The 24,161-nt window shown below is 40.5% G+C and overlaps 1 protein-coding gene across 1 annotated transcript in view; it reads right to left on the bottom strand.

The window, feature by feature from the left end:
- Window positions 1–18,582, bottom strand: part of LOC119819603 (fatty acid desaturase 2-like protein FADS2B) — a 34,003-nt gene extending 15,421 nt beyond the window's left edge. The window contains exons 1-4 of the mRNA XM_038337867.1: window positions 18,262–18,582; window positions 7,370–7,480; window positions 2,114–2,311; window positions 1,728–1,829 (exon numbers count right to left, since the gene is read on the bottom strand). Of these exons, the coding sequence (XP_038193795.1) occupies window positions 1,728–1,829; window positions 2,114–2,311; window positions 7,370–7,480; window positions 18,262–18,582 (732 nt within the window). The remainder of the gene's footprint in view (window positions 1–1,727; window positions 1,830–2,113; window positions 2,312–7,369; window positions 7,481–18,261) is intronic.
- Window positions 18,583–24,161: the final 5,579 nt, after the last annotated feature.

The raw sequence follows: 24,161 nt of genomic DNA, 5'->3' as shown, positions 1-24,161 counted from the left end.
ACTTCTTAGTACTGTCATGATCAAACATTTTTCTTATGGATTCTAGATCCTCATTCTTGTTGTGAACATATTGTTGCTTATATTATCAACAGCTGCCATGACTGTTTCTAATCACTGTTACACTTGGTACCCAAATATCACATATAACCGGCAGTAATCCCACAGGTTGAAGCTTTTATCCATCTGTCTTCATTTTCTTTTCAACAAAGAAACTGAAGTTCAAAATCATTAAATAACTTGTTCAAAGTGACCCAGTCCATGAGAGGATGAGCTGTTCAAATAGTAGTTCTCAGTGCTGGCTCCAGGTTAGAATTATTCACAAAGCTTCCAAAGAGCTTCACCCAGGCCTCGCTGAAAATAAATTAAATCAGATCATCTTTAGTAGTCTAGGCATACCTACGTTTACCAAGATCTTCAGTTTCCTCCAAATGATAGTTCAAATTGAGGAGCTCCACTCTGGCCTGTATTATTTAATAGTGTGGTATTAATTTCTCTAAATAGCCAGCTTGCACACATTGGCTTAGATAGTCAACCCCCTTAAAGATTGATCTTCTCTGAAAAATAGGGGTGCTGTACTATCAATCTTGTGAGTCTTATGTGTAAGACTCAAAAATGAGACTCAAGGGAGAGAGCTCTGCACTTGGCACTTGGCTTTATCTTCTTCAAATTCAACCATTCCTTATCATTTGTTATTCATGGCTGCGCGCTACTCACTGCTCTTCAGGATTTTGGCTCCAGCATCCTCTTCAGTTCTCTTTGCTCTGTTAATTAGTTGCCTATTTCCAGGCTGGGAAACCAGGTGGATATCGTTGAAGAGTAAGAGTTGCCTGTTTCCAGGCTGAGAAACCAAGTGAATGTCTTTAAGAAGATAAAGAGACTGCGCTAAAGAATAAAAAGCAAGCTGACTCAGTGCCTGAGGACTTTCCCTAGGAGGTTCTATCTTGAAGGGATTGAAGGAAAGGATTTGTTTGAGATGGTTTTTGTTTGTTTGCTTGTTTGTTTGGGGGAGGGGAGTACATATTTCTGAGTCAGAATACTTGATTTAAAATGTAGACAGTTAGAGAAAAGCTGAGATTTAACTTATCTCCTGATGTTACAAAAGGTCAGAGACACACTTGTTGGTCTTGGGATGGCATACTGAGCATTGCCAGAGACGGAAACCCATAACAGTGCAGTTCTATCATCTCCATTCATCTGTGCTTTCACCCACTCACACAAGAAGCTTATTGCTGTGTAGGATAACACATTTCATTCTCAGAGAATAATGCCCATTTTTATTATCAACTCGAGCAGCCTCCTCTTCAATAGAATCACCTAGCCTTCCTCAGCTACTCTTCATCTTAGTTTTTATATGTCTTCTGGGATAGCATTTCTCCTTTATGTACTCAGACTCAACTTTTCAGGATTGATTAGATCTGATGAATTCCCCTAAGGAAAATCTTCACATCCTTTCTAAGAAGATCTTCATTCATGATTTTCCAGAACATATCAAGATTTTAAGGATACAAATATTCTTCTGTGAACATTCCTGAGGACACATTCTTCTTAAATTTGATCTTTCTGTGTATTTTGCAATGTTATATTAAGTATAATGATTATAAAACCTATCTTATAAAGATATTTTTACTTAATGCTTTTTGCTGCTTCAAGTACACATATAGGACAGAACAACCTGTGCCTTAGGGGTTACATTCCCAATCTCCAACACACTCCCTCACATCCTGTACCTTGAGGTGACACATTATAAATTTGTGCATCAGGTGGTTCCACTTGGACTTCTTAAACATGGAATTGTGTCCTATGTCATGTTGTAAAAATGAACTTTGAGCCTATGAGAGAGAAGGAGGTTAGAGAAGTTGCAAAGTCCCTTGTGCATATGGGCAGTGCTAACTGTACTCAGTGGGATAAAAATAACATTTAAAAAGATGGGCATGATGTTGGCAGGGAGATACAATGAGTGGTGTCCTGAGTGGGCTAGGAGGGGATAATGAGCTCTGAATATGATCAAAATATGTTGAGTGCATATATGATGTTTTCAAATGAAAAACAAAAGGATGAAAAAACCCCAAGTGTCTGTCTGAGGCTGCTGCCCAAGCTTAGGACACCTGCTTACCTGAGAAACTGTAAGGAGAAAAGAAATGAGTACTGTAACAGTCCAGCCATTGCCAAAATGATATAGTATTAGCCATGCCAAGACTTCCAAAAACAAGATCTGAGCAAGGTGGAGAAAGAAGAACCCCAGGTTGGCACTGAACATATTCATGGTCTCTAATGTTTTGCGCAGTTCCCGAAAGTCTTTCACCAACTGTGGCTGTGAAACAAATATTCAAGGTTGGGATTAGTTCCTTCAGGGGGCTGAGAAGATAAATGGACACAACATGTTAACATTTACAGTAGTTTATGGAAAATTCAAAGTAATTCATTTCGAAGCAAAGAGTTAAAATTAGGAAAAATGATGCTTGTCTAACATTTTATACACATCTTAAATCTTCATTTTCAGGGACAACTTTCCAATAATAGATTTCTACTTCCGAGAAGTTAGGGGTTTAGGATGTGGAGTGAGATCATGCCCCTAATTTTTCTTACAAAGGTTCAGAGTTGGCCTGAGTTTCTGTATGTGCTCAAGTGTTCCGATCTGCATGACCATCTCCAACTGAAGCTTAGAAATCAACACATTCATCCCTAGGGAAGGCGCTGTCATGTCACAAAGCTTAGCATTAAAAACTCTTTCTCATGTCACAAAGCTTAGCATTAAAAACTCTTTCTCCCTTATAGCAGGAGAAAGAGGAAGACCTGGAAGGTGCGGAGGGACAGAGGAGAGGCAAAGGGGAGAGAGATGGAAGAAGGAGTTTTTGAAGAACTCTGAAATGTGTAAAACCCTGCACAGTAGATTCCTTTACCCACAGAAAAAACACATCAAAATTATCAGTGTATGTTTGAAACCGAAGAGAGTCCAACCTCATAACCAGGATGAGTAAAAAGATAAATGGGTATGTGATTACACACTTTGACTATACTGGATAAAGAGATGATTCATATCCTAGAAAGAACAAAGGAGGATGGAAAAAATTTTGTCGTACCACTGAGAATAATTAAAGATGAATGCATTAGCTTTTTCTAGAATTTTTTATGGGATGTTATGGAACTTTGGTTGCTCACGGAAACTATTAAAAGTGAACCTCAGCTAAAGGAGACCAACTGTTTGTTGTTTTCAGCAACATACACTATGTATCCATTTTACTGGTAAAAGTATTTCATCTAGATATCTAGAAGTCTCTTCTTCCAGGAGATGCATGGATGAATAAGAAGTATCACAGAACCTAGGTCCTGGGTTACATAATCACCAAACTGTGAAATTACAGAAGTAGCTTATGGTAGTTTATTTAGGCCATATTAGTTTAAACATATCCTCTGTTTGTGAATATCACATTCTTTTATGCATATGGGTGTATTTGTGATCAATTAAACTTTTAAGGGACCCATTGTCAGCCCAAAATGCCCATAAGCTTAGTCCAACAACCATCAATTTGGAATTCTGGTGGCCACATGCAGTTTTAATTAACTTTTGATATTAATTTGTCTCTAGGGTTTCTCCTGGCCTTTTCTTTTTCAGTAAAATTATACAGAATAAAAGATTACTGAAATTCAGAAGAGCAATTCCCTCAAAATAATTATATGGCCAACATCAGATGTTGGACTTAAGCCCACACCTTCTGACACTCAGTTTTGCCAGTTCTCTACAGTTGTAGCTCCAGTAGCTACACAGACGTCAAACAAAATTCAATCAACCTGAGTTCTCGGAGAAGAACAACAGCTTAAAAAATAACCATCTCTCATCTCTCAGAGGTTAGCTGAATTTATTTTGCCTTTTGCAAACTCTTTAGGAGTAGCAATTAACCTTTGCTATTACTTTTAAACACAGGGTCGTCACCTGCTACAAGCCATGGAGACATGTATGGAGGTTTGTAAGTTCTGGAACCACCACTGTGTTCATGATAATGATAATATCTTTATTGCAGAGAATTTACTATGTTTTAAATGTAATTTTATTATCTTAGATGTTTGCTTTTCAATTACAGTCCCCCAAATTCAAAAAGGTAGTGGTAGTGTCTTATTTTAAAAAATAAGACACAGAGAAGTTTGAGGGTTTGAGATGAGCAGGTTAGGGTGAGCCTCAGAGTCCAGTCTTCTAGACAGAACTGTGCTTTTGGGTTTTTTACTGTCAACTTCATAGTACTGTAGGGGCGTGTTCTCTGTGTAGATGATTTCCAGTTACATACTGGACACATCTAAGTTTCTACAGAAATAAATTTCAAACAAGCTAATTGTTTGTTAAGTAAAATCCTTTTTACGTTTTAGGCAAAATCATCCCAGCAATGTTCTAGTCATGTAGAAGCACTAGAAGACAGTATTTAAAACACTCAAACTAGTAAAGAAAGAAAAACAATCATCTTGGGGAACAGTTAGGAAACTGGGCCAGAGAGAAGTGGTTTTGAGGCCCAGTTCTTTGATAAAGTAGCTGTGTTCAAAAAGCAACTTTTTTCTTTCTGAATGATAACTTCCCTAAGCATAAAAAGGGCCATGGTTAAGATTTATTTACATTTTTCATTCAACAGCTAATTGTAGAGGTCTCGCTGCATGTCTGATCCTGTGTAGGCAGTTTGGAGGACACAAGAATAAATGAGCTGATAGTCTTTGTTCCCATGCAACAGAGGTTAGTTAGGCTTCAAATACATAATTAAAAGCAGCCACAGAAATAAAACCATGTCTAAATTGCCTGGCATGAATTAATGCTTAGAGACATAGATCTTGTATAGGATTAAGTACTATAAATTCCATAGCTTTGCTATGGTAATAAATATGATAATATTTCATTATATATGTTTTTGAAATTATAAAAATAAGGAGAAAATATTCCAAGGAAAAATATAATATTTGAAATATGCAGAGTCTACTTATTTAGAGATCAATAAAACAAGTGATAGCTCATGCTGGAGGGGATGTGGAGTAACGGTGAACACTCACTCCTCCATTGCTGGTGGGAGTGCAAACTTGGACATCTACTATGGAAATCAGGGTGGTGGTTCTTCAGAAAGATGGAGGTCATCTGTTTCAAGATCCAGCTATAGTACTCTTGCAGGCATATACCCAAAGATGCTTCATTCCTACTCCAGAGACACTTGGTCAACCATGTTCATTGCTGCTCTATTCGTAATATCCAGACATTGGAAATATCCTAGATGTCTCTCAAAAGAAGAGTGGATAAAAAAATGTGGTGCATTTACACAATGGAGTATTACTCAGCTACTTAAAAAATAACATTATGAAATTTGAAAGCAAATGGACAGAACTTGAAAAAGTTATCTTGAGGAACTTAATCCTGAACAAGGAAGATAAAAATGGTATGTACTCACTTAGATATGGATATCAGTCAATGATATCAAAGCTACAATACAGAGTAAGGTATTAGATTGAACATATAGCTCTTGTTAGAAAAGGGAACTACAGTAGATAATTATGGATGAATGGTGAGAGTCTGGAGTGGAAGGATCAAAAGATGAGGGGAAATGGGGTTGAGGGAGGGAAGATGGGGAAAGACAGCTAGAACAGAGGGACATTTGAGGGGCAGCATAGAAAACTAATACAATAGAAAGTTCTTAAAAGATTACCATATATGAAGATTATTTAAATGAAATTGTCAAATAATGGGGGACAAGGAACCCCAAATGATCATCTCCTGTCACCAAATGAAGTTTCCAATGTCAGGATTGGGTTACATGTAATTGAGCTTTTGACCAACAGGGTCCAATTGGAATTCCCAGATAATGCAGGCTCTTGCCGAGACAATAGATTGCTGTCTTCAAACTGATAACAAGGCCTCATTGCTGAAGAAAACACTTATACAGCTCACTGGACATGGAAAAGCTGAGCTGGTGCCTTCACTTCTACACTCTAGTCGCTTTAGTACAGGAAAGTACTCTGCATGCTACCAAAAGAGAAATGTAAACACCCAGCCAACCACAAACCCTTTGATCTACAGTGTTGCCCTGCCTGCAAGATATGCTAAGAAAGGATGTCACAAAGTTTGTGGGAAGTAACCAATCAATGTCTGATTTGAAGTAAGGCTGAATCCATGAGTTGTAACTCAACCCAACCAGGGTTGGTTGACCAAGAACCAGAGACCTAGGGTGAAACCAAATAATACTGATATAAAACAATAGCACAACCATGAAACATCGTGTTAAAATGATTCCTATTGGTATTCTGCTATACTCTGATTCAGGCATCACTAGAAAACCTTCTGCTTTCATATGGGAACAAATGCAGAAACTTATAGCCAGACATTACACAGAAAGTGAGAGAGACCTTGGAACACTCAGCCCTCAATGGGATTTTTCTATCATATTTCTTCCCTCAGAGCTCAGGGAACCCCACAGAAGAGGAGACAGAAGCTGTGTAAGAGCCAGAGGAGATGGAGGACGCCAAGCCAACAAGGCCCTCTAAATCAGTCTGAGCAAAGCTCACATGAACTCACAGAGACTAACGCAGCATTCATAAATCCTGTGCAGATCTGCCCCAGGTACTCTGCATACACATTACGCCTTCCAGTTTCATGTTTTTCTGGGGCTTTCAAGTGTGTAAATGAGTAGGTCTCTGATTTATGTGCCTCCCCTTAGGTTCTTTTCCTTCTGTTAGTTTGTCTTGTGCAAACTAATGGTCCTTGTGGCGGTTTTTACTTTATCTCATATTTTAGTTTTTATATTTTATCATTATCTTTTTAGAAACCTGTTCTTTTCAAATGAGAGACAGAAAGGGAGTGTATTTTGATGGGAAAGGTAAGGACAAGCAGAACCAGGAGGAGTAGAGAAATGGGGAAACTATAACCAGGTAATATCATATGAGAAATGAATCTAACTTCGATACAAGAAAAAAAAGTGCCCCCTTTCTTTCCTGTGGTTTCGCTTACTTTTAGTTATCCTTGGTCAAAATATATTAAAAAGAAAATTCCAGAGTTTACAAGTTATACCTTGTTTTGAGCATAATGATGGAACATCCTGACATCTGCTCCACCTTGTCTTTAACCTCAGTTACCCCTTCATGCACTGCATCATGAACCCACTACCTTCTGTCCACTTACTTAGCAGACATCCTGGTAGTCATAACTACTCTCCTAGCTTCATACTGCTTGGAGAGCCTGCTCATCTCACCCATTATTTCAGGGAAAGTCTTAGGCTGTACACCCTGAAAATAATAGGGAGCTATTATACTTTACTATGGATTCATATTCTCACAGAAAATAGTAACTAGGCCTTGAAATATACCTTATCTGCAGTTGTTATATGCCTGTGGATCTTGCAGTTGTACTTACATTTTTGTTTTTCTCCTGGCTGGGTTCTTCAGGAGAAAGTTCTCCAATGAGCAGTGGCTGGAGGTACAGCCGCACAGTACTGAGATGAAGGTGCATGGCCCGGAATGCATCCTGTAAAGCAGAGATGTGTGTTAGAAGCTTCCAAAAGAAGTGTTTATCCTCAGATCTGCTCCTTCCTTGCCCATCTCGGGCCCAAACTGGCAACAGCACAGACTGGACCACAGAGCATTTGCTTTTAATCCCACGTGGATGCTTCAAGGTGATTCATTAACTTTATCATCCTTGAGACCCTTCTAGAAGAGGATGAGGCTGGTGACCCACCCAGGGCAGGCTCTGCTTGTCTAGGGACAGACAATTCCTAGAACATTGATTGCATCAACTGCTTCTTTTCAAGCACTGGAAGGAAGAGTTGCTTAAGTTAATTAGCCAGGGTGAGTCTTCAAAGTCCAGTATCAAGATTTATGTGAAAGTTTCTTAAACTATCTAAGGCATGCAGTAAACAAGCTCTCTACGCAAATTACATTTTCTATTGAGGGTTCCCTCTTGGCTCTTGTCTAAGGTTCAGAAGAATGAGGCCTCTTCAATTAGTTATTCCAGACAACGGCAGATTAGATTTGATAGCAACACCTTAGAACAAAGACACAAACGATTGGGGGAGCACAGTCCTTGAGCCCTGGGCTGTTTAAAGTAATATCCTCCCAGCTGTATTCTGCATTGAAGGACTCTCATCACTCCGTAGAAACAATGTTTCTAAGTAGTAATTCCACATCACTGCCGGAAGCAGAGGAGTAACTATAGCCTATGTATGTTTGGAAGTGAAAGAGTCCTTCCAGGTAGTTTTATAGGGTTATTTTTTGGAGGGGGGGGGGTAAAGAAATGTTATGATAGAGATGATCAGTTTCTTACTATTATGACATTAAATTTGCAGTGATTAAAACTGAAGAAATATAACCAAAGTTGTACCTTGAATATATGAAGGGGATACAAACACTCTGGAACAGTGACTATTGCACAGCAGACCCTGGAGCCAACCTTCCTACTCCTCAGTTCGGGTTTTGCTGTTTACAGTCTGTGAAACTTGGGCCTTATGCATTTTTGCCTTACATATATTTTATAGTTTCTTCCCTAAACGTTAGTAACCGCCGCCACTTGATTCCTAAGTTATTATGAAGCTTGAATGAATTAATTAGGATGTTGATTGGTATATATTAACTCTACAGCACCTTTTCTGGGTAGCCCTGGCTGTCCTGGAACACAGTCTGTAGACCAGATTGGCATCAAACTCATGCAGATTCACCTGCATCTGCCTTCTGAGTGTCTGGCTTAAGGCGTGTGCCACCACCCACTCTACTTAAATAGTAATTTAAAAAGAAGATTTATCTCATTATCAGTTATGTATATACATATGTCTGGGTATGTGCAAATGGGTGTTGTCTGGGTCCGGTGCTTACCCCGGACCATAAATTACTTCTCTTGACCAGACTCCAACATAAACTATCTCTCTCTGGACTGGCGTGGAGGCACAAGAATAAAGACACAAGTCACATGGTTTATCTGGAGGGAGATTCTCAGTGATCCCTCATGAAGTCCTGAGTTCACATCCTGGAGAATTCCTCCTGCTTTATTCTACGAACAGCGTTATATATCAAAACATAAACTGTGGAGTCGAATCATTAGCGTTCTTTTTCCTAGGTAACCAGGTGAATGGCTTTTAGTCACATCTGCATTTACCTATCTGCTCTCTGTATGCTAGCTGTTACATAGGCTTGATTAGCATCTCTATCAGGCATCCTCCAAATTACAAAGAAAGGAGTAAAACCATATGCTGACCTTTTGTTAGGTTAGTGACCTCCTGTCTGGAAGGTTACGTGACCATTTCAGATACTGACTATGGCTTTAGAGCCTGGCTGCCATACCATATAAAAATATGACTCTACAGGGTGTGAGTGACTGCAAAGGCCCCAAGTGGGTATCAGCTGTGCAGGGGCTGGAGTTAGAGGCTATTGTAAGCTGCTGGAAATGGATGCTAGGAACTGAGTTCTACAGAAGCAACACTTACTCTTAACCAAAGACCATTTTTCCAGGCAGGTCTCACTTTACAGAGAACTTGTTAACCATCTTTATTATATGTCCCACTAGTGGTGAGAACTCACTACCTACCTTCTCTTTAACGTAGCAACTGAAGCTTTTATGACATACTCTAACAACCACTGTGGAGTCAACTCTGATTATACAAGTGAATATATTGAACCCTATACCTACAATGTCATAGAACTTTGCATAAGCCCACTTCTGAGAACGTGTGTATATGATGAATATGGTATCAGAAGTGTTACAATATCAACTTTGTAGATTTACTTCACCAAAATGCCCACAGATAGGATGCTAGAATCCTTTCGGACTTTATTCTGCTGTACACACTTCTCACAGAACCTTTGGACAACACTGTTTCAAAGACTCTTTAATTTGTTTTTCCTGGAACTAGCTCTTGTAGACCATGCTGGCCTCAAACTCACAGAGATCCACATGCCTCTGCCTCCCGAGTGCTGGGATTAAGGGCGTGCGCCACCACCACCTGGCTGATGTTTTAAAATTTTCACATTCTGTGAAAATACTAAAGCTTAGGTTTATTAACTCGTCAAAGAAATAGTCAGTGGTTAAGGGAGTGAATTTTGTATATTATGGTGATTTATACTGATTAAATCATCATCTGCTGTTGCTGAGAAGGTTAGAATGGGAAAGCATATTGGTGGATCAGTTTTCAGAGTACAAAAGGAAATAATATAATTTCAGAATATGTAGCACATATTATAAGGATGTAACCCAACACAGTTTTGAACTGTGTTGATAACTGATTCTTCTCAGCACTGTGTTCCTTTTGAACCCAAGGGGTAATCAGAAGTTTGTGCTCTGGGGACAGGTACTGAGGAGCCACAGAGTTTTGTAGAACAGTGGCCATGCTGGTTTGCAGAGCCCTTCCCATTGGATTACTGAGGAAATACAACAAAGGAGTTTGTTTAATCTTAAAACACTCAGAGCTTTTCTAACAGAATACATATACTAAGTTGTAAAATCCTTATATGGAAGCCCACAAAAACAGGTTCTGTTCCCCACATTCTTGGGCAAGTATGTTCTTGCTGAAGGACGTGGAGCGACATGAAAGGAGAAGGGGAATGCATCCTATGTACAAGGAGCATGCCAGTTCGTAGTTATGGACTTACTCCTGTGAGGTTTAAGACTTCTCGTACAGGGAGACACCAAATTTTTTAGGAATATGGGATGGAACTCTTTCCTCCACATACCACATTGAGCAGCAGAGTTAGTGTTCGAATTTGGGGCTAAAAAGAGCAATGACACCCTAAAGATCCACCCCAGACTTCAGCATCTATAATCCTTTTCCTGAGAGACATGCTGCTAGATGACCTCGCGATGGTTCTAAAATCAGCCTGCATCTCTGGACAGATGGCGACAGAGTCTCCCAGGTATTAGTCTCATGAAGTACTTTGCCTCTGATTCTATCCGGGCTCTTCAAGCTGACCCTTCATAGATCATATTCTCTATTGGAGCCTTGCATCAAATAAGATTCTCTTCCCTTTTAGAGCTCTGAATGTTTAGATTTTATACTCTTCCTTTGACTTCCTTCTTCCATTTTTCTCCACACAATGGTTTTTCTTACAATTTTACACCAATATTAGATATGGCCACCCCTTTGCATACCCCTTGCAAATATCCCTTCAAGCTCATCACAGTTGGCTCATTTGTAAATAACATTCATATTTATCCATTTATTCACGGTGTGTGTGGGCACCCACATGGATGTTAGAGGAAACTTGAGGGAATCAGTTCTCTCCTTGTACTGTGTGGTTCATCACAGGGATCACACTCATGAGATCAGAGTTGGCAGCAGCAGCAGCAGCAGCAGCAGCTTTACCTATGAAGCCGTCTCACTAACTGCACAGCTTTTCCTGTGTTTTAAAGAAACTATACTTGCCGTTTCTTTAGTGAGTTTTTGAAACTGAGACTGTGTACGAGGCATCGATGGATGCAGTCCTAACATCTACCACTGTACCTAGAATAAAACACGTCATGAATACACCCCGATGAGTAAGGGAAAGATGAGAAGCAGGTAGGCAGAACGGTTCTGCGTGAGGAGTCGGGATGATTGAGGTATGAATAATAGGCTGCTCCCATTTTCCCTGTACCTCCTTTTACTCCCTCTTCAATCAACACTCTGCTCTTCAAGTTCACCATAAATTGCATAATATCGCAGCTCATCTTGGAACTGATTATTTCCAAAAATCATATCAACAAGACGTGAATATTGAACATGGCTTTATGTTTCCAAGTACTCTGAAAGATGCTGATCTATGGCTACGCTTACCTGAGGACGGATTGCTTACTGCTTTATTAGAAAAGCAACAAAATTCCCCACGGAAATAGAACAGTAAAATCAGAAAGCCTCAGACAAAATTCTGATATTTTTTTAGTTTAAATACTGATGTATAGATTGTGATCTGCACAAAGCCACGAGGTCAAATAGGAAGGTGGCTTGAAATATACCAAGGACTCCATTTGCTAAACCTGTTGTCCAGGGAACTGCAACCACTCAGAGATGGCCTGCCTTCTAAAACCCTTCACATGAGGGCAGCAGAGGAGTGGGCTTCTTCATGTTCGGCACTTAATTTTAACTAATCATTTTGTCATTAGTATTGTTTTGTTGTTGGTGGTGTGTGTGTGTGGGGGGGGCGCGCACACTCACACGTGCATGATGGCACATGTGTGAAAGCTACCGCACAAATTTTGCAAGTCAATGCTTTCTCCCTGCAGGATCAGACTTGGTGGCAAGTGCCTTTGCTGACCTGACCCTTCCTACTCAAGCCTCAGTCTTTATGTAAATACACACAAATAACCTACTCCTCCCAGTGTGCTCATTATTTCATTGTTTAGTCGGGTGTTATGCAATCTACACAGGACCTAACCTCGTGTCTCTGAGCTTATTCTTCGCAATCAGATATCGATACATTACTTTTATTATTTATATAGTTAGTGTCAGATCTCAAACATGGAACAAATGGCCAAGACCTGATTGATAAGGTCTGAAATTCCCCAAAAGTTGTGGATTAAGAGACAAATATAAACTCGTAAAACACGAGCAAAGAGAGTTTTAATGTCGCAAAACAAGGCACTTGGGAAGTAGAGACAAGAGCTTATTGTTGGCTACCTAGTGAGTACACGAGATCCTCAAAAAAGAAAACAAATCTCAAGCTTACATTCCCTCAGGCAATTCCTTCCCCTCTTCTGCTTCCTTTTCAGGACCGGTGTCCTTCAAGGCTGTGGTTACACGAGATCCTGATACGTGAGAGGAAGATGAGATGGACACAGACTGAGTTTTGGGGAGAATGCATCTTTGCCTTGGGAGAGAGCTGCAGCCTGGGAGGCTGAGGTGGCTGTGCCTCCACAGGCATTCCCATTGCCACCAGAAGGTCTTCCTTTACACCCTGCTTTCTTCTGAACTCCAGTCCTTTCTCTCTGTCTCCCTCCCCCTTCTCCTCCCTTCCTTGCTCTCCTTCCATCCTTTCGTTCGTCATCTACTTCCTAGACCTATGTATTTTTCTGATGTTCTCACTCCATAATGGGCAGCTAGGTGCCTTAGTGAGGTACCCACATCAAGTTAGACTCTCATCCTTCTTGCTTATTTGGTTACCCTTCAATTATTAAATTATCTCTCCTCAGTGTTCCTCCTACTCATCTTCTCTTTCCAGTCTTGTTGTCCATGTCCCGTATGGACTTTCAGCTTATTCCCTGGACTCCATCTTGTCCTCCTTCCTTTTAACTATATTTTCTTAGTTCTTTACTTCATTGCCAGGCTGACCTTTCAGAGTGACAACATTTACCTTTACATGGTCCATTCTCTTTCTTCATGTTTTTCTAATTATGTTTTTACTAGCAGATGTTAATTATGCGTACTAATTGGTTTAATTAGGCATTTTCATTTACATATATTTTCCATATATGTTATTACAAACATACAATTTTACTGCATTCATCCCTTGTTCCCCTCCCACTCCTGTTGCCCCCCGCCTTCCGTCCTCTCTCCCTCTCTCTTTTATCTCTTTCATTTGATGACCTAATGAATTTCATTGGGGTTGCTTACAGGATCCTCAGTGAGGGATTTTTTATAGCAGCATGGATTCCTTAAATTCCTTATCCATAACTGCACAACCTAAGAAAATATCCCTGTCTACCCCTGGGACCATTAACTGCCTAGAGATACTCAGGAAGCGTGAGACCTCATGTACCCCTTCTTCTTAGCGGTCATGGTCCATTTTCATCGCCTAGAACCTAGACTCTCTTCCGTCTGTCTTTCTCAGACAACAATCACGTGTGCACTTTTGGCCGGCCTTATGCTAAACAGAGGAAGTGGATGCCTATGCTACTTGGGTAACTTACTCATGACTAGTCACATGTATGCAACCTGTCTGCTCACACCCTCTCTTCCCTTCGCCTGAGCTTTGCCTCTGTCAGCTCAGCTTATCCCAAACCACATGGGTTCTTCCTTTTGTAGTTGTACGTAATTCCTTTCCTCTGTAAGAGCCCTCCAAATAGTAGAAGAGTGCTCTACCATATTTCCTGTAAGCTTCTGTCATCTCTTTCTTATATGAGAAATGACTTGACTGTATGTATTGTGTGTGTGTGTGTGTGTGTGTGTGTGTGTGTGTGTAAGTGTACTTCTGAATGTGTATGCAAGTGTATATGGAGGCTGGAGACTGAGGTCAGGTTACTTCTTCTTCAGTTACTCTCCACCTTATCCTTGGAGATGGCGCCTCTCCCTGGATGGCGCCTCTTTCTGGATAGCGCCTCTCCCTGGCCTGGAGCTCATTTACTCAGAGGCTAAGTTCAGAAATCTGCCTGTTTCTCTCTCTCCAGTTCTGGGACTACAGATGCCTGTTTCAGTGCCCAGTGTTTTAAGTGAGTGCTGGTGATCCAAACTGAAGCCCTTGTGTTTGGATGGCAAGAGCCATCTCTCCAGCTCCGACGTTGCCTCTTCTAAGGTGTGATGTTGAGAGATGAGCAGATCGACCTGTGCTTGCTTTCTTTATTTCAAATGTTGCAACCTCTGTATATCTACCATCACGATTTCACTTCATTCCCTTGGAACTTATCAGCTTCTAGTATAAAAATATGCGAACAAATATTTATTCATACATATATCTTGTCATCAAAACACTTAGCAATCTTTGTTCTAGAGACTGCAAAAATAACCTATCATGGTGAAATTAAATGAGAATCTGTATAACCAGTTCTTCCTGCTGATATTACTGTCACTGACCTTTCCTCAGTAAACTCACATAGATGAAAACCCTCGAGCCCCAAACTCTGCTAACTGGCCCTGTAACATAAGCTTAAAATTATATAGCTTGTGAACAAGCAGATAACTTACGCATGCAATGGTAGAGGCTTATGTGCCGATTTTGCTTTATAGGTTTATTTAACTATCGTGGAGAGCATTAAAATCCATCTCGGAAGAATGAAGTGATGATTAACTACAAAAGCCATCACTTGTTGAATATTTAATCTCTGCTGAGCACCATAAGGGGCATTTTATTTGACTCCATTAATTTTTATAATAAAACCAAGATTAAGGTATTATTACCTCCTTGTGTAGGAAACTGAGACCTGGAGAACTTAAACAGTCTCCCCAGGACCTCCCTAACTAGTGTGGATCCCCAATGCCTACTGAGCCTATTCCATTCTGAAACCTATAGTTCTAAAGATTAGGTCACATTCCTACCAAAGCTTTGGAAAAAAATGAACGAGTGGTGGTTTAACGACCCCACGGTACTGTACCCACGACTTGGGTTCTTTTTATCCACCTTTCAGGAGGCCTAGAAATGAGTTTCTGTGTAAATAAGAGGAGGTTTTCCTGTCTGTGCGAGTGTGGCCAGGGGTCTGGTACCTATAATGCAGAGATTATGCTGTGGTCCCCAGCTGCAGGTCAGGCAATATTGTACCAATACCATCTAAGCTGTAAAGCGAGCATTTGGCTTTGGGCCCCTGGGCTCCACGTTATGTTTCCATTTAAAAGTCACAAACTATCATCAGAATTTCTATGCTGATAGTAAACTAACTGAAAGCAACAATCACACTTGTGAGGATATGGATGCCAGAATTTGTTGAGCGTTAATGTCTCCAATTACACAAGACAGGCTGAATGTATTCACTCCATTTACCAGAGACCAAACAGGTGGGCAATGCTATTCCTGTTTTGTAGGTCATAGAGATGAAACTCTGGCATTTCATTAGTCCCCATTAGTTCATACAAGCTACCCCAGTGTATGCGTTTATCTTCCGAGTAGCCAGGATGACTCGAATTGCCCTGCTTCTCTTGTCTCTCCTACCATTCTTGAGCGACATTCCTTTGGAGAACCTTTTATTTTAATACCTTTGGATCCATTTCCCTAAAGTATGTGGTTGATCAAGCATATGATTTTCTCTCTTGATCTGTCCCAATACTAAAGTGGTCTGGGCATGGCTCGTGGTTTCTGTTATATAGTCTTTCCTTCTTACTGTCCAGGGCTGGAAGCAAAAGCAATCATTTTCTGTCTTCTGGAGAATTGCAAGTTATTACCAAACTCCAGATCTACCACCTGGACTACTTAAAACTGAGTGAGATTGTTAGCAATTTTCAACATAGGTGAAACCCCAAGTCCTTGCCAACACATCTTTGAGTCAGTTCTGTGAGTTAACCTAGGAAACCCTGATCCAGGTCAAGCGTGATGATGTATGCCTATAATTTCAGCATTTGGGAGGTGGAGGTCAAGAGTTCAAGGCCAGCTTGAGACACATGAAGTCTTGTTTCAAACAAACTGGGTTATCTACTTTTTCTGAGCTGTAGGAATGAGGGGATGGACTAGCTAAGGAACCGTGGCTATTTTATTTATTCTTATTTTCTTGTCATTTGAAATCATTAGCTGTCCTTTTCTGATTCTCCTTCATACCTCCCTGCTTTGCTTCTTTCCCTCTCCTGTCTCTAGAACTCTCTGCCTGAGTGTGCTTTTCTGATACCTAGCATGCCCCTCTCTCCTTTGCTCCCAAGGAAAGATGGAACATGGTTTAAAAACCATATCAGAACTGAATGAGCATAGATGTGACGGGGCTTGATTGGACATCCATTCATCTGGCTGAACATGAAGCCGTAAGATGGCAGACAACAGTGCACTCGACAGCAAAGAGGAATGGAAGCTCAGGGAAACTGAGACTTACGGGAAGGATGTTGATGGCATCACAATGTGACTTTACAAATCCATCGGGTATCTACTAAGTCTTGTTTCTAGAACATCCCATCTGCATACAGGTCCTGTGTCCAGTCCTATGTCTAGAAACCAGTCAGAGAACTTCTTTGCTCGTGTATGAAATGAATGAATGCAAAAAATATCAAGTCTCAGGTTAAATTCCTGTTCTGCCTTATACTGATTGGCTGACCTTAAGCTTATTAGGGCCTCAAACTCTGTGTTTATCTGTACTGTAATAAAAATAACACTTCCAGAGTGAGGAGAAGTGCATATCATGCACAGAATATATAAAAAGTTTTTTTTTTTTTTTTAAATAGGATCTTATGTAGCTTTGGCTGGCCTGGACTTCTTTGTTTAGGCCTTATTGACCCTGAACTCACAGAGAGACATGCTTGCTTCTGCCCATTGACTGTGTGTACTACCACACCCAGATAAAAAAGATCATTGAATGAACTGAGAGAATCTGGCAGACTTCTTTATCAAATATTGAATGAAATTTAAAATATTTTCTTATTAGTATTACTTATGTATTATGTGTGTGCATGTGTGTGTGTGTGTCTGTGTGTGCATGTGTGTGTGTGTATGTGCATGTGTGTGTGTAAACTCATGCATGTGGAGGTCAGGAAACAACTTCAGGTGTTGATTCTCACCTTCTACCAGGTAGTTCCTTGAGGCCGAACTCAGTGTCAGGTTTGATGGCAAGTGTCTTTACCTGTTGAGCTATTTGCTAGCTCTAATTTTTGTTTATTTATTTTTTTTAAGGAAGAAGATGTGCAGGGCTTCTGAGGTAAAACAGAACAACTTGAAGCTTAGCATTGTCACTATCAGTACCTGCTGTATAAATGGCTTTACCTCTGCGTATCAAGCACACCATCTGTGACACGGAATAACACGCACGCCCCTGGCAAGAGAACCTAAGGTGGTTCGGTGGGAATTGCGTCACTCTTGTAAAACTGCTCGAGCTACGCTATGCAAAGGAGAACTGTAAACTCTCCAAGTCCGGGCAGTTCTTGGTTTTCACTTTTATTAACAATGTCTGATGCCCATGAGATGAATTGCTTTCTGTCAACTCCTGTTTAGGTCAACAACATTCCTTCACCTTAGTTTTTACTCACCTATTTATAACCTGCTATTTATAAGACAGTTATTCTACATCAATAAAAAGAAGCAAAAGAACACACATACACACACAAAGAGAGAGAGAGAGAGAGAGAGAGAGAGAGAGAGAGAGAGAGAGAGAGAGAGAGAGAGGGGGGGGGCAAAATTCAGAATGCAAAAACATAACAATCTCCACCATCGACATATGAATGTATACTATATTGAGCAACAGTTAGACTCTGAAGTTCCATTTTGCTTCTAGATTCTTGTTAGATATGTAGGAATCCTGAAAAAGTGGTTTGGGAGGAGATAGTGACTGTGGAGCCCAGGCACGTACTTCAGTGATTTGGGGATGAGAGCCAAGATCTCAGCTATTTAGCAGCAGGAGAGAGACAGAAAGAGGGAAGAAAGGAGAGAGAGAGAGAGAGAGAGAGAGAGAGAGAGAGAGAGAGAGAGAGAGAGAGAGAGAGAGAGAGAGAGGAGTCATGAGGATGTCCTTACCGTAGCATCTTCCCCAGCATAGTGGTTGAGGACCCGACGCCCACCTGGATGCTTGCCTGCCCAGTCAGTCACATTGTAAACCTTGCGATCAATCACCAGCCACTGGTCGGTCTCCTTATTGTGTCTCTGGATCTCCTGCCAGGTGTACAGGTTGAGACATTTCCTGGGCCCGTCGCCCTTGCCATTTGCTTCCTGCTTTTCATAGACCTCCGCTTTCCCGTTTGCTCTTGGTTTCCCATTCGCCTGATGCGTGTCATGTAGACATGGCTGACTCCGTCTAACAGGGCTCTCGGTGTGCTCAAGCTTCTCCTCCAACTTCATCGTCCCTGAATCCCTGAGAGTTTCCTAGTTCTATAATTGGGCCATAAAATGACTCCTCGCCTCGCCTTTTATTCCTCTGCGATCCTGATGCCTACACAGAAAGCCTTCTGGCTAAATTGTCTCTTCAGAGTCTGACAGCAAGCACCTGCCCTGCCTGGTTCTGTTTCGGTCTGTAGTGAATCTTTTCTGCACCGAGGACAGCTAGCTCACATTTCCCTAGTCACCTCTCTCCTGCTGGCTGTAAGTGCATCCTTCTTCATCATTAAATATCCCAGAGTACAGAGCCCGAGCCAATCGCAGTCTGGATGGTTAGAGGCCACAGACAGTAGGAGGAGGGGCTAAGATCTGGTCTTTGATTTTTCTAGTGACATCATCGTGGGTTGGGTTTACCTGTTCTCTGGAATACCTCCAATCAACGACCTTTAGATTTGTAAATTCAACATGTGAACAAAAGCTTTCAGAATTTCCTGGATGGCTAGAATAGCTGTTGCTTGGATTAGGTGAATTATCTTTGGACAGCTGTCATCTCACCCAAGGGCTTTCAAATATGTTTAAATCCCACCCACTCCCCCCCCCTTTTATAAAGTGTCTTTTTCAAAAGGTGGGGGACCTAAGTGAACAATGTAAATGACTCCCCCACTCGATTTCACTTCTTTAAATTTTTTTTTCTGAATCTGCAAACACCTCTGAAGCCTGCATGAGTGACACATGGTGATATGGAGTCCATGTCACCTGTTCCATGGCTTAATCCTTTCATCTGTGCTTGTCCGGCGAGGCCTGTTAGTGCCCCATTTTCCAGCTTAGAAAACAGAGGGCAGACAGTCCAGGTAACCCATCATTATGTCATAGCCTCCCCGTGAGATGTCACCTGTCTTTTCCTCTTCTGCCCACATATGAATTTTAGATTTGCAGCAGCAAAATGAAATGGTTTGGAAACAAAGCAGAAGAGGAGATTCCCATGTCACGGTGGGAAGCTTCTGACTCTTGAGAAAACAGGCTGAACAGAACTACAGCAAAGGCACTCATTTGAGAAACTGAACTGAATCTTCAACACAATTCAAAATTGCTACCAAAGGAGTTTATTGTACTGATATTTGCAGCTGCTAGAAGTGGTCTCAATGCTTAGCTCTAAGGAAGAAGCATGCATCTGTTTTACACGTTGAATAAGATGTTAATATTTTAAAATAAAACTTCACAGAATTTTTTGTTGGTAGGCACTCCTGACTGTAGTATTATTAATACAAAAGGAAAGGTATTCAACAAATTGTATTTTAAAGAAATTTTCTTTTTTTTCTTTTTTTTTTTCTTCTTGAACTTGGAAAATGTCTGTGTACTGCCGGTTGGCTTTTTTTTTTCTCATCTTTTTATTAAAGATTTCCATCTCCTCCCCTCCTCCTCTCCTCCTCCCTCTTCCCTCCCCTCCCTTCCACCCATACCCCCACTCAAACCAGACTCTCTGAATGTGGCTGACGGTGGAGAAGGACTGAGAAACCAAGGACAACGGTGATGGGCTTGGACTCTTCAGCATGGACAGGCTCACTGTGAGCCTTGTCAGCTTGGTTGCTCACCTTCCTGGACTTAGGGGGAGTTGGGAGGACCTTGGACTTAACATAGTAAAGAAATTTTCTACAGAAAAAAAGACACTAAGTAAGTTGTATTTACTGGATAATTTGTGATGGGAAGGAGGTAGATCAAAGCATTGGCCTTTATTTTTGGGTTGCAGAGTTATGTGCCATTAGGATTTACAATTTTATGGTACTTTCCAAATTTTGACAAATTAACAGATGGCTTTTTTTTTATAATTTTGAAATTAAAAAAATTAAAGGAACCAAAAAATAACACATAGGCTTGGACACTAAATAGAATCATATTTCATCTCCACCATTTACTAGTTATGGGACATTTCTTAAATTACATTTTGCATTTTAGTTTTCCACCTATAAATGAAAGGAAAATCATATTTCTCATGACTTCATTAAGCTAACATTTCCATAAATTCTCATAGTTTCCATGATTTCTGAGTGGAGGTATCCTAAACACAGCAAATGTTCCTGTGTGGACCTTCATAGATCATATGTATAAATTCAGAAAAACTCAAGAAGTTTAGTATTAGAGAAGTGTGGAACAACAGTCAGTTTAGGGCATTAGGTGAGGCAGGTCAGCTCTCCAGGGGAGTAGGTTGGCACATTCCATGAGCTGTACAAAGCGTTGTTTTTACCATATCATGCCATGCAGACAAACCACAAAGTAAGGTACCTAAAGACATTCACAACCCTCATATCCACCCTTCATACCCTTCTCAACTGACTGAAAGTTTCTGAAGACACTGATGTTGGGTTTTTTGCAAGTAAGAATCCTTAGAACAATTGTTCTTTTTCAGAGTGAATGTAAGTCTGTCAGTATATAGGGATATTTGGAGTGCTTGAATCCTTTTGAAACTTGGAGGGGCTTGACCCAGAGGGGTGGAGAGCTGGCCCCTTTTCAGTTACTGCTCTTGATTTTTTCCACAATATTCTGACTCTTCCTTAGGGGGACAGTTAAGTATAACCTTCATCTTAAAGGTAATCCTCAGGCTGATTATGATTACAAAAAAGATGGGTATAACCCAAAGTTTCTCGCAAGGATAAGATCATAAGACATTAACCTTACAAAGAGCTTTTAGAAAGCTGCCATCTGTTGCCAGGGAAGGGTGAGTCCACGGTTTATTTACAAATCCATTCATCAAGCCTATATTGAGCAGCTTCTGTGGGGTGGCGTCGTGTTAATCTTGAAAATCAACTGACCCTGACATCATCGCTCAACAGGACAAGACTGAGCAATGCCAGGTAATGAAAGGACTCAGGCAGTATCTCTGAGCCGTTTGGGTTCAACCGTCAGAACAACGGTGCCCCTCCCAGCTCAGGAGTCATTTTTTTTACTTTTATTTACATTTTTTTTTTTTTTTTTTTTTTTTGGAGACAGGGTCTCATGTATCTCAGGCTGGCTTCAGACTCCCTGAATAGCCAAGGACAATCTTTAATTTGTAATCAGAGTGCTACCTCCTGAGAGCTATAGTTACAGGACTGCGCATGCGCCAGTCTCCTGCCACACGTGATGGGGATTGAGCCCAAGGCCTTAGTGTTTTACATAATCACTCTACTAAATGAGGCACATCCTCTCCCTGAGCTCAGAACTCTTTAGAGACATCATAAAAAGTTCCCTGCCCTTAAGAAAATTCTATGACTTATTGGAGATGCTCTAAGAACTTATTTTCTTGTTGCCATCCTAGAGTTGACAGGTAAACCACACCTTCATTTTTTTGTACTGAAAATTGTTTAAAAAAGAAAAAAAAAATTGAAATAAAATTTCATTTCCTGTACTTCAACTTTTTTTTTGTAGAAATAGGCAACCCCAGATCAAAATCAAGAACTTCTAATGGAATAAATCTGAAAAAATTCTTTAACTTCACCATACTTCATTTTAATTAGTCAATTAATGAATCAATTTTGAGATGGGCTCTGAATCTGTACCTCAAGATGGTGTAGAAGTCTTTATGAAGCCTTGGCTGGTCACGATCTCAACATTTTAATGCATCAGACTTCAAAGTGGTAGAATGACAGGAGTCTCACCACATCCAGTTTAATTTCCTCACAGGATGGGGATGCAGACATTGCTCAGTGCTTAAGAGCACCCTATTCTGGCAGAGGACCCCAATCTGAGCTCTTAGCACCCACATTTTATGGTTCAAGCTTCAGGAGATCCAATGCCTCTATCCTCCGTAGGCAACAGTACTCATGCATGCACACACACATAATTCAAGAGAAAAAGTTTTAGAAAAGAAACCGAGATGAGACACTAGTAATAAGGTTTCAGAGCTTTTTCTTTGTGACAGTTAAACATGTGAATTCAAATTCAGTGGTTAAGACAAAGCTAGAAATGTTGGTTTTTGCATGTGTATGTGTACATGTACCTGTTAATGAGTGTGAAGGTTCATACATATACAGGTGTGTGAGTGCATGTACATGCATGTCATGTGTGTATGCATGTGTGTTTGTCTTGTCTGTCTGTCTGTGCATGGGGAGGCCAAAGACTGGTTCTGGGTGTCTTTCTCAATTGCTTCCACTTTATTTAGGGAAACAGGTCTCTTGCTGAACTCAGGTCTCACCCATTTGGCTAGTGTAGGCCCATATTTATACATGGTGTGACAGCTAGGCTCTTAAGTCATAGGCCACATCTGAGGTGGTCACATAACCTTCCAGACAGGTTGCTGCTACCCTAACAAAAGGTTTTTTTTGCTCCTTCTCTGTAATTTGGAGGATGCCTAAATAGAGATGCTAATTCAAGCCTATGTGACTGAGCTAGCATACAGACCAGGAAGACGTGACAGAGGAGACACAGGTAGATGTGGATGTGACTGAAAGCCATTCACCTGGTTACCTAGGAAACAGATTGCTGATGATTTTCCTTCTCAGTTTATGTTTTGATATATCTGGCTGTTTGGAGAATAAATGAGAAGAATTCTTCAGGATGTGAACTCAGGGTTTCATGAGGGATCACAGAGAATCTCCCTCCCAATAAAGCCATGTGAGTTGTGTCTTTATTCCTGTGCCTCCACGCTGGTCCAGAGAGAGGGAGAGAGAGAGAGTTTATGTTGGGGTCTGGTTCAGAGAGATAATTTATGGTCTGGGCTGCCACTGGACCCAACATAATGGTGCCCAACATGGGACTGATCCTTGAACCCCCAAAAACATGGAAGAAGTATGGAGGAGAATGTGAGGAACCCGTGAGAAAAAATTTACCACAGGTGGATATTTGAGTAATTAACGCTTAGAAATATAGAATAAATTTTTAAAAAATGTAGAGAAGCAGGACAAAATTTAAATCAGGAGTAAAAATTTGTAAATATAAGATATATATATATATATATATATATATGATAAGGAAAGAGAGTGGAGTAGAAACAATGGTAGATATTTAAAATCTATAAGTGTAATATTTGCAGAATTACAACTTTTATTGCTTGCTAAACAGGTAAAAAAAAAAAAAGGAAATACGGCTTTTGGCCCAAAAATCACCTAAGTAACCGTTGAGATTGAGGCCCCACATGTTCGCAGTAGCCAGCTAAATCTAACCCACCTGCGGGAAAAGGCAAGCAGGAGACATAGTAAGTCTAGAGAGCAAATTTAACCCCACAGAGCCCAAAGTCAGCTGGTAAAGGAGAGAATTCTCTTAATTTTATGATACAAGTTAAAATTAAAAGAAAGTTAAAAATTGGTGCAGCTAAGCCCTCTCCAATGGAGGAACTGCATATATGGTTAATAATAAAAGGAAATTGTGGAGCATGGTATAACTCTTTGAAAACAACTTAAGAGGATAAAATTTGCAAATAAATCTGCTGCAAACAGATCTGGCATGGTGACACCAATGTTACTTTGCTAAGGCAAGGTGGAAAAGCCCTTACAATGAATTATAAAAGGACCCTACCTATATTAATTTGGGGTTGAGGATATGTTAATGCTTTTTTCACAAAAAGAAAATAAAGCTAGATGAGATGACTGTTTATACAGTAAAAAAGTGGCAGACCTGATGACATCGTAGCT

The sequence above is a fragment of the Arvicola amphibius genome, chromosome 7 (assembly GCF_903992535.2).
Source record: "Arvicola amphibius chromosome 7, mArvAmp1.2, whole genome shotgun sequence".
In the NCBI taxonomy this organism is placed as follows: domain Eukaryota; kingdom Metazoa; phylum Chordata; class Mammalia; order Rodentia; family Cricetidae; genus Arvicola; species Arvicola amphibius.
Note: the sequence above shows the minus strand (reverse complement) of the source record. Positions and strands in the feature narration are given on the sequence as shown.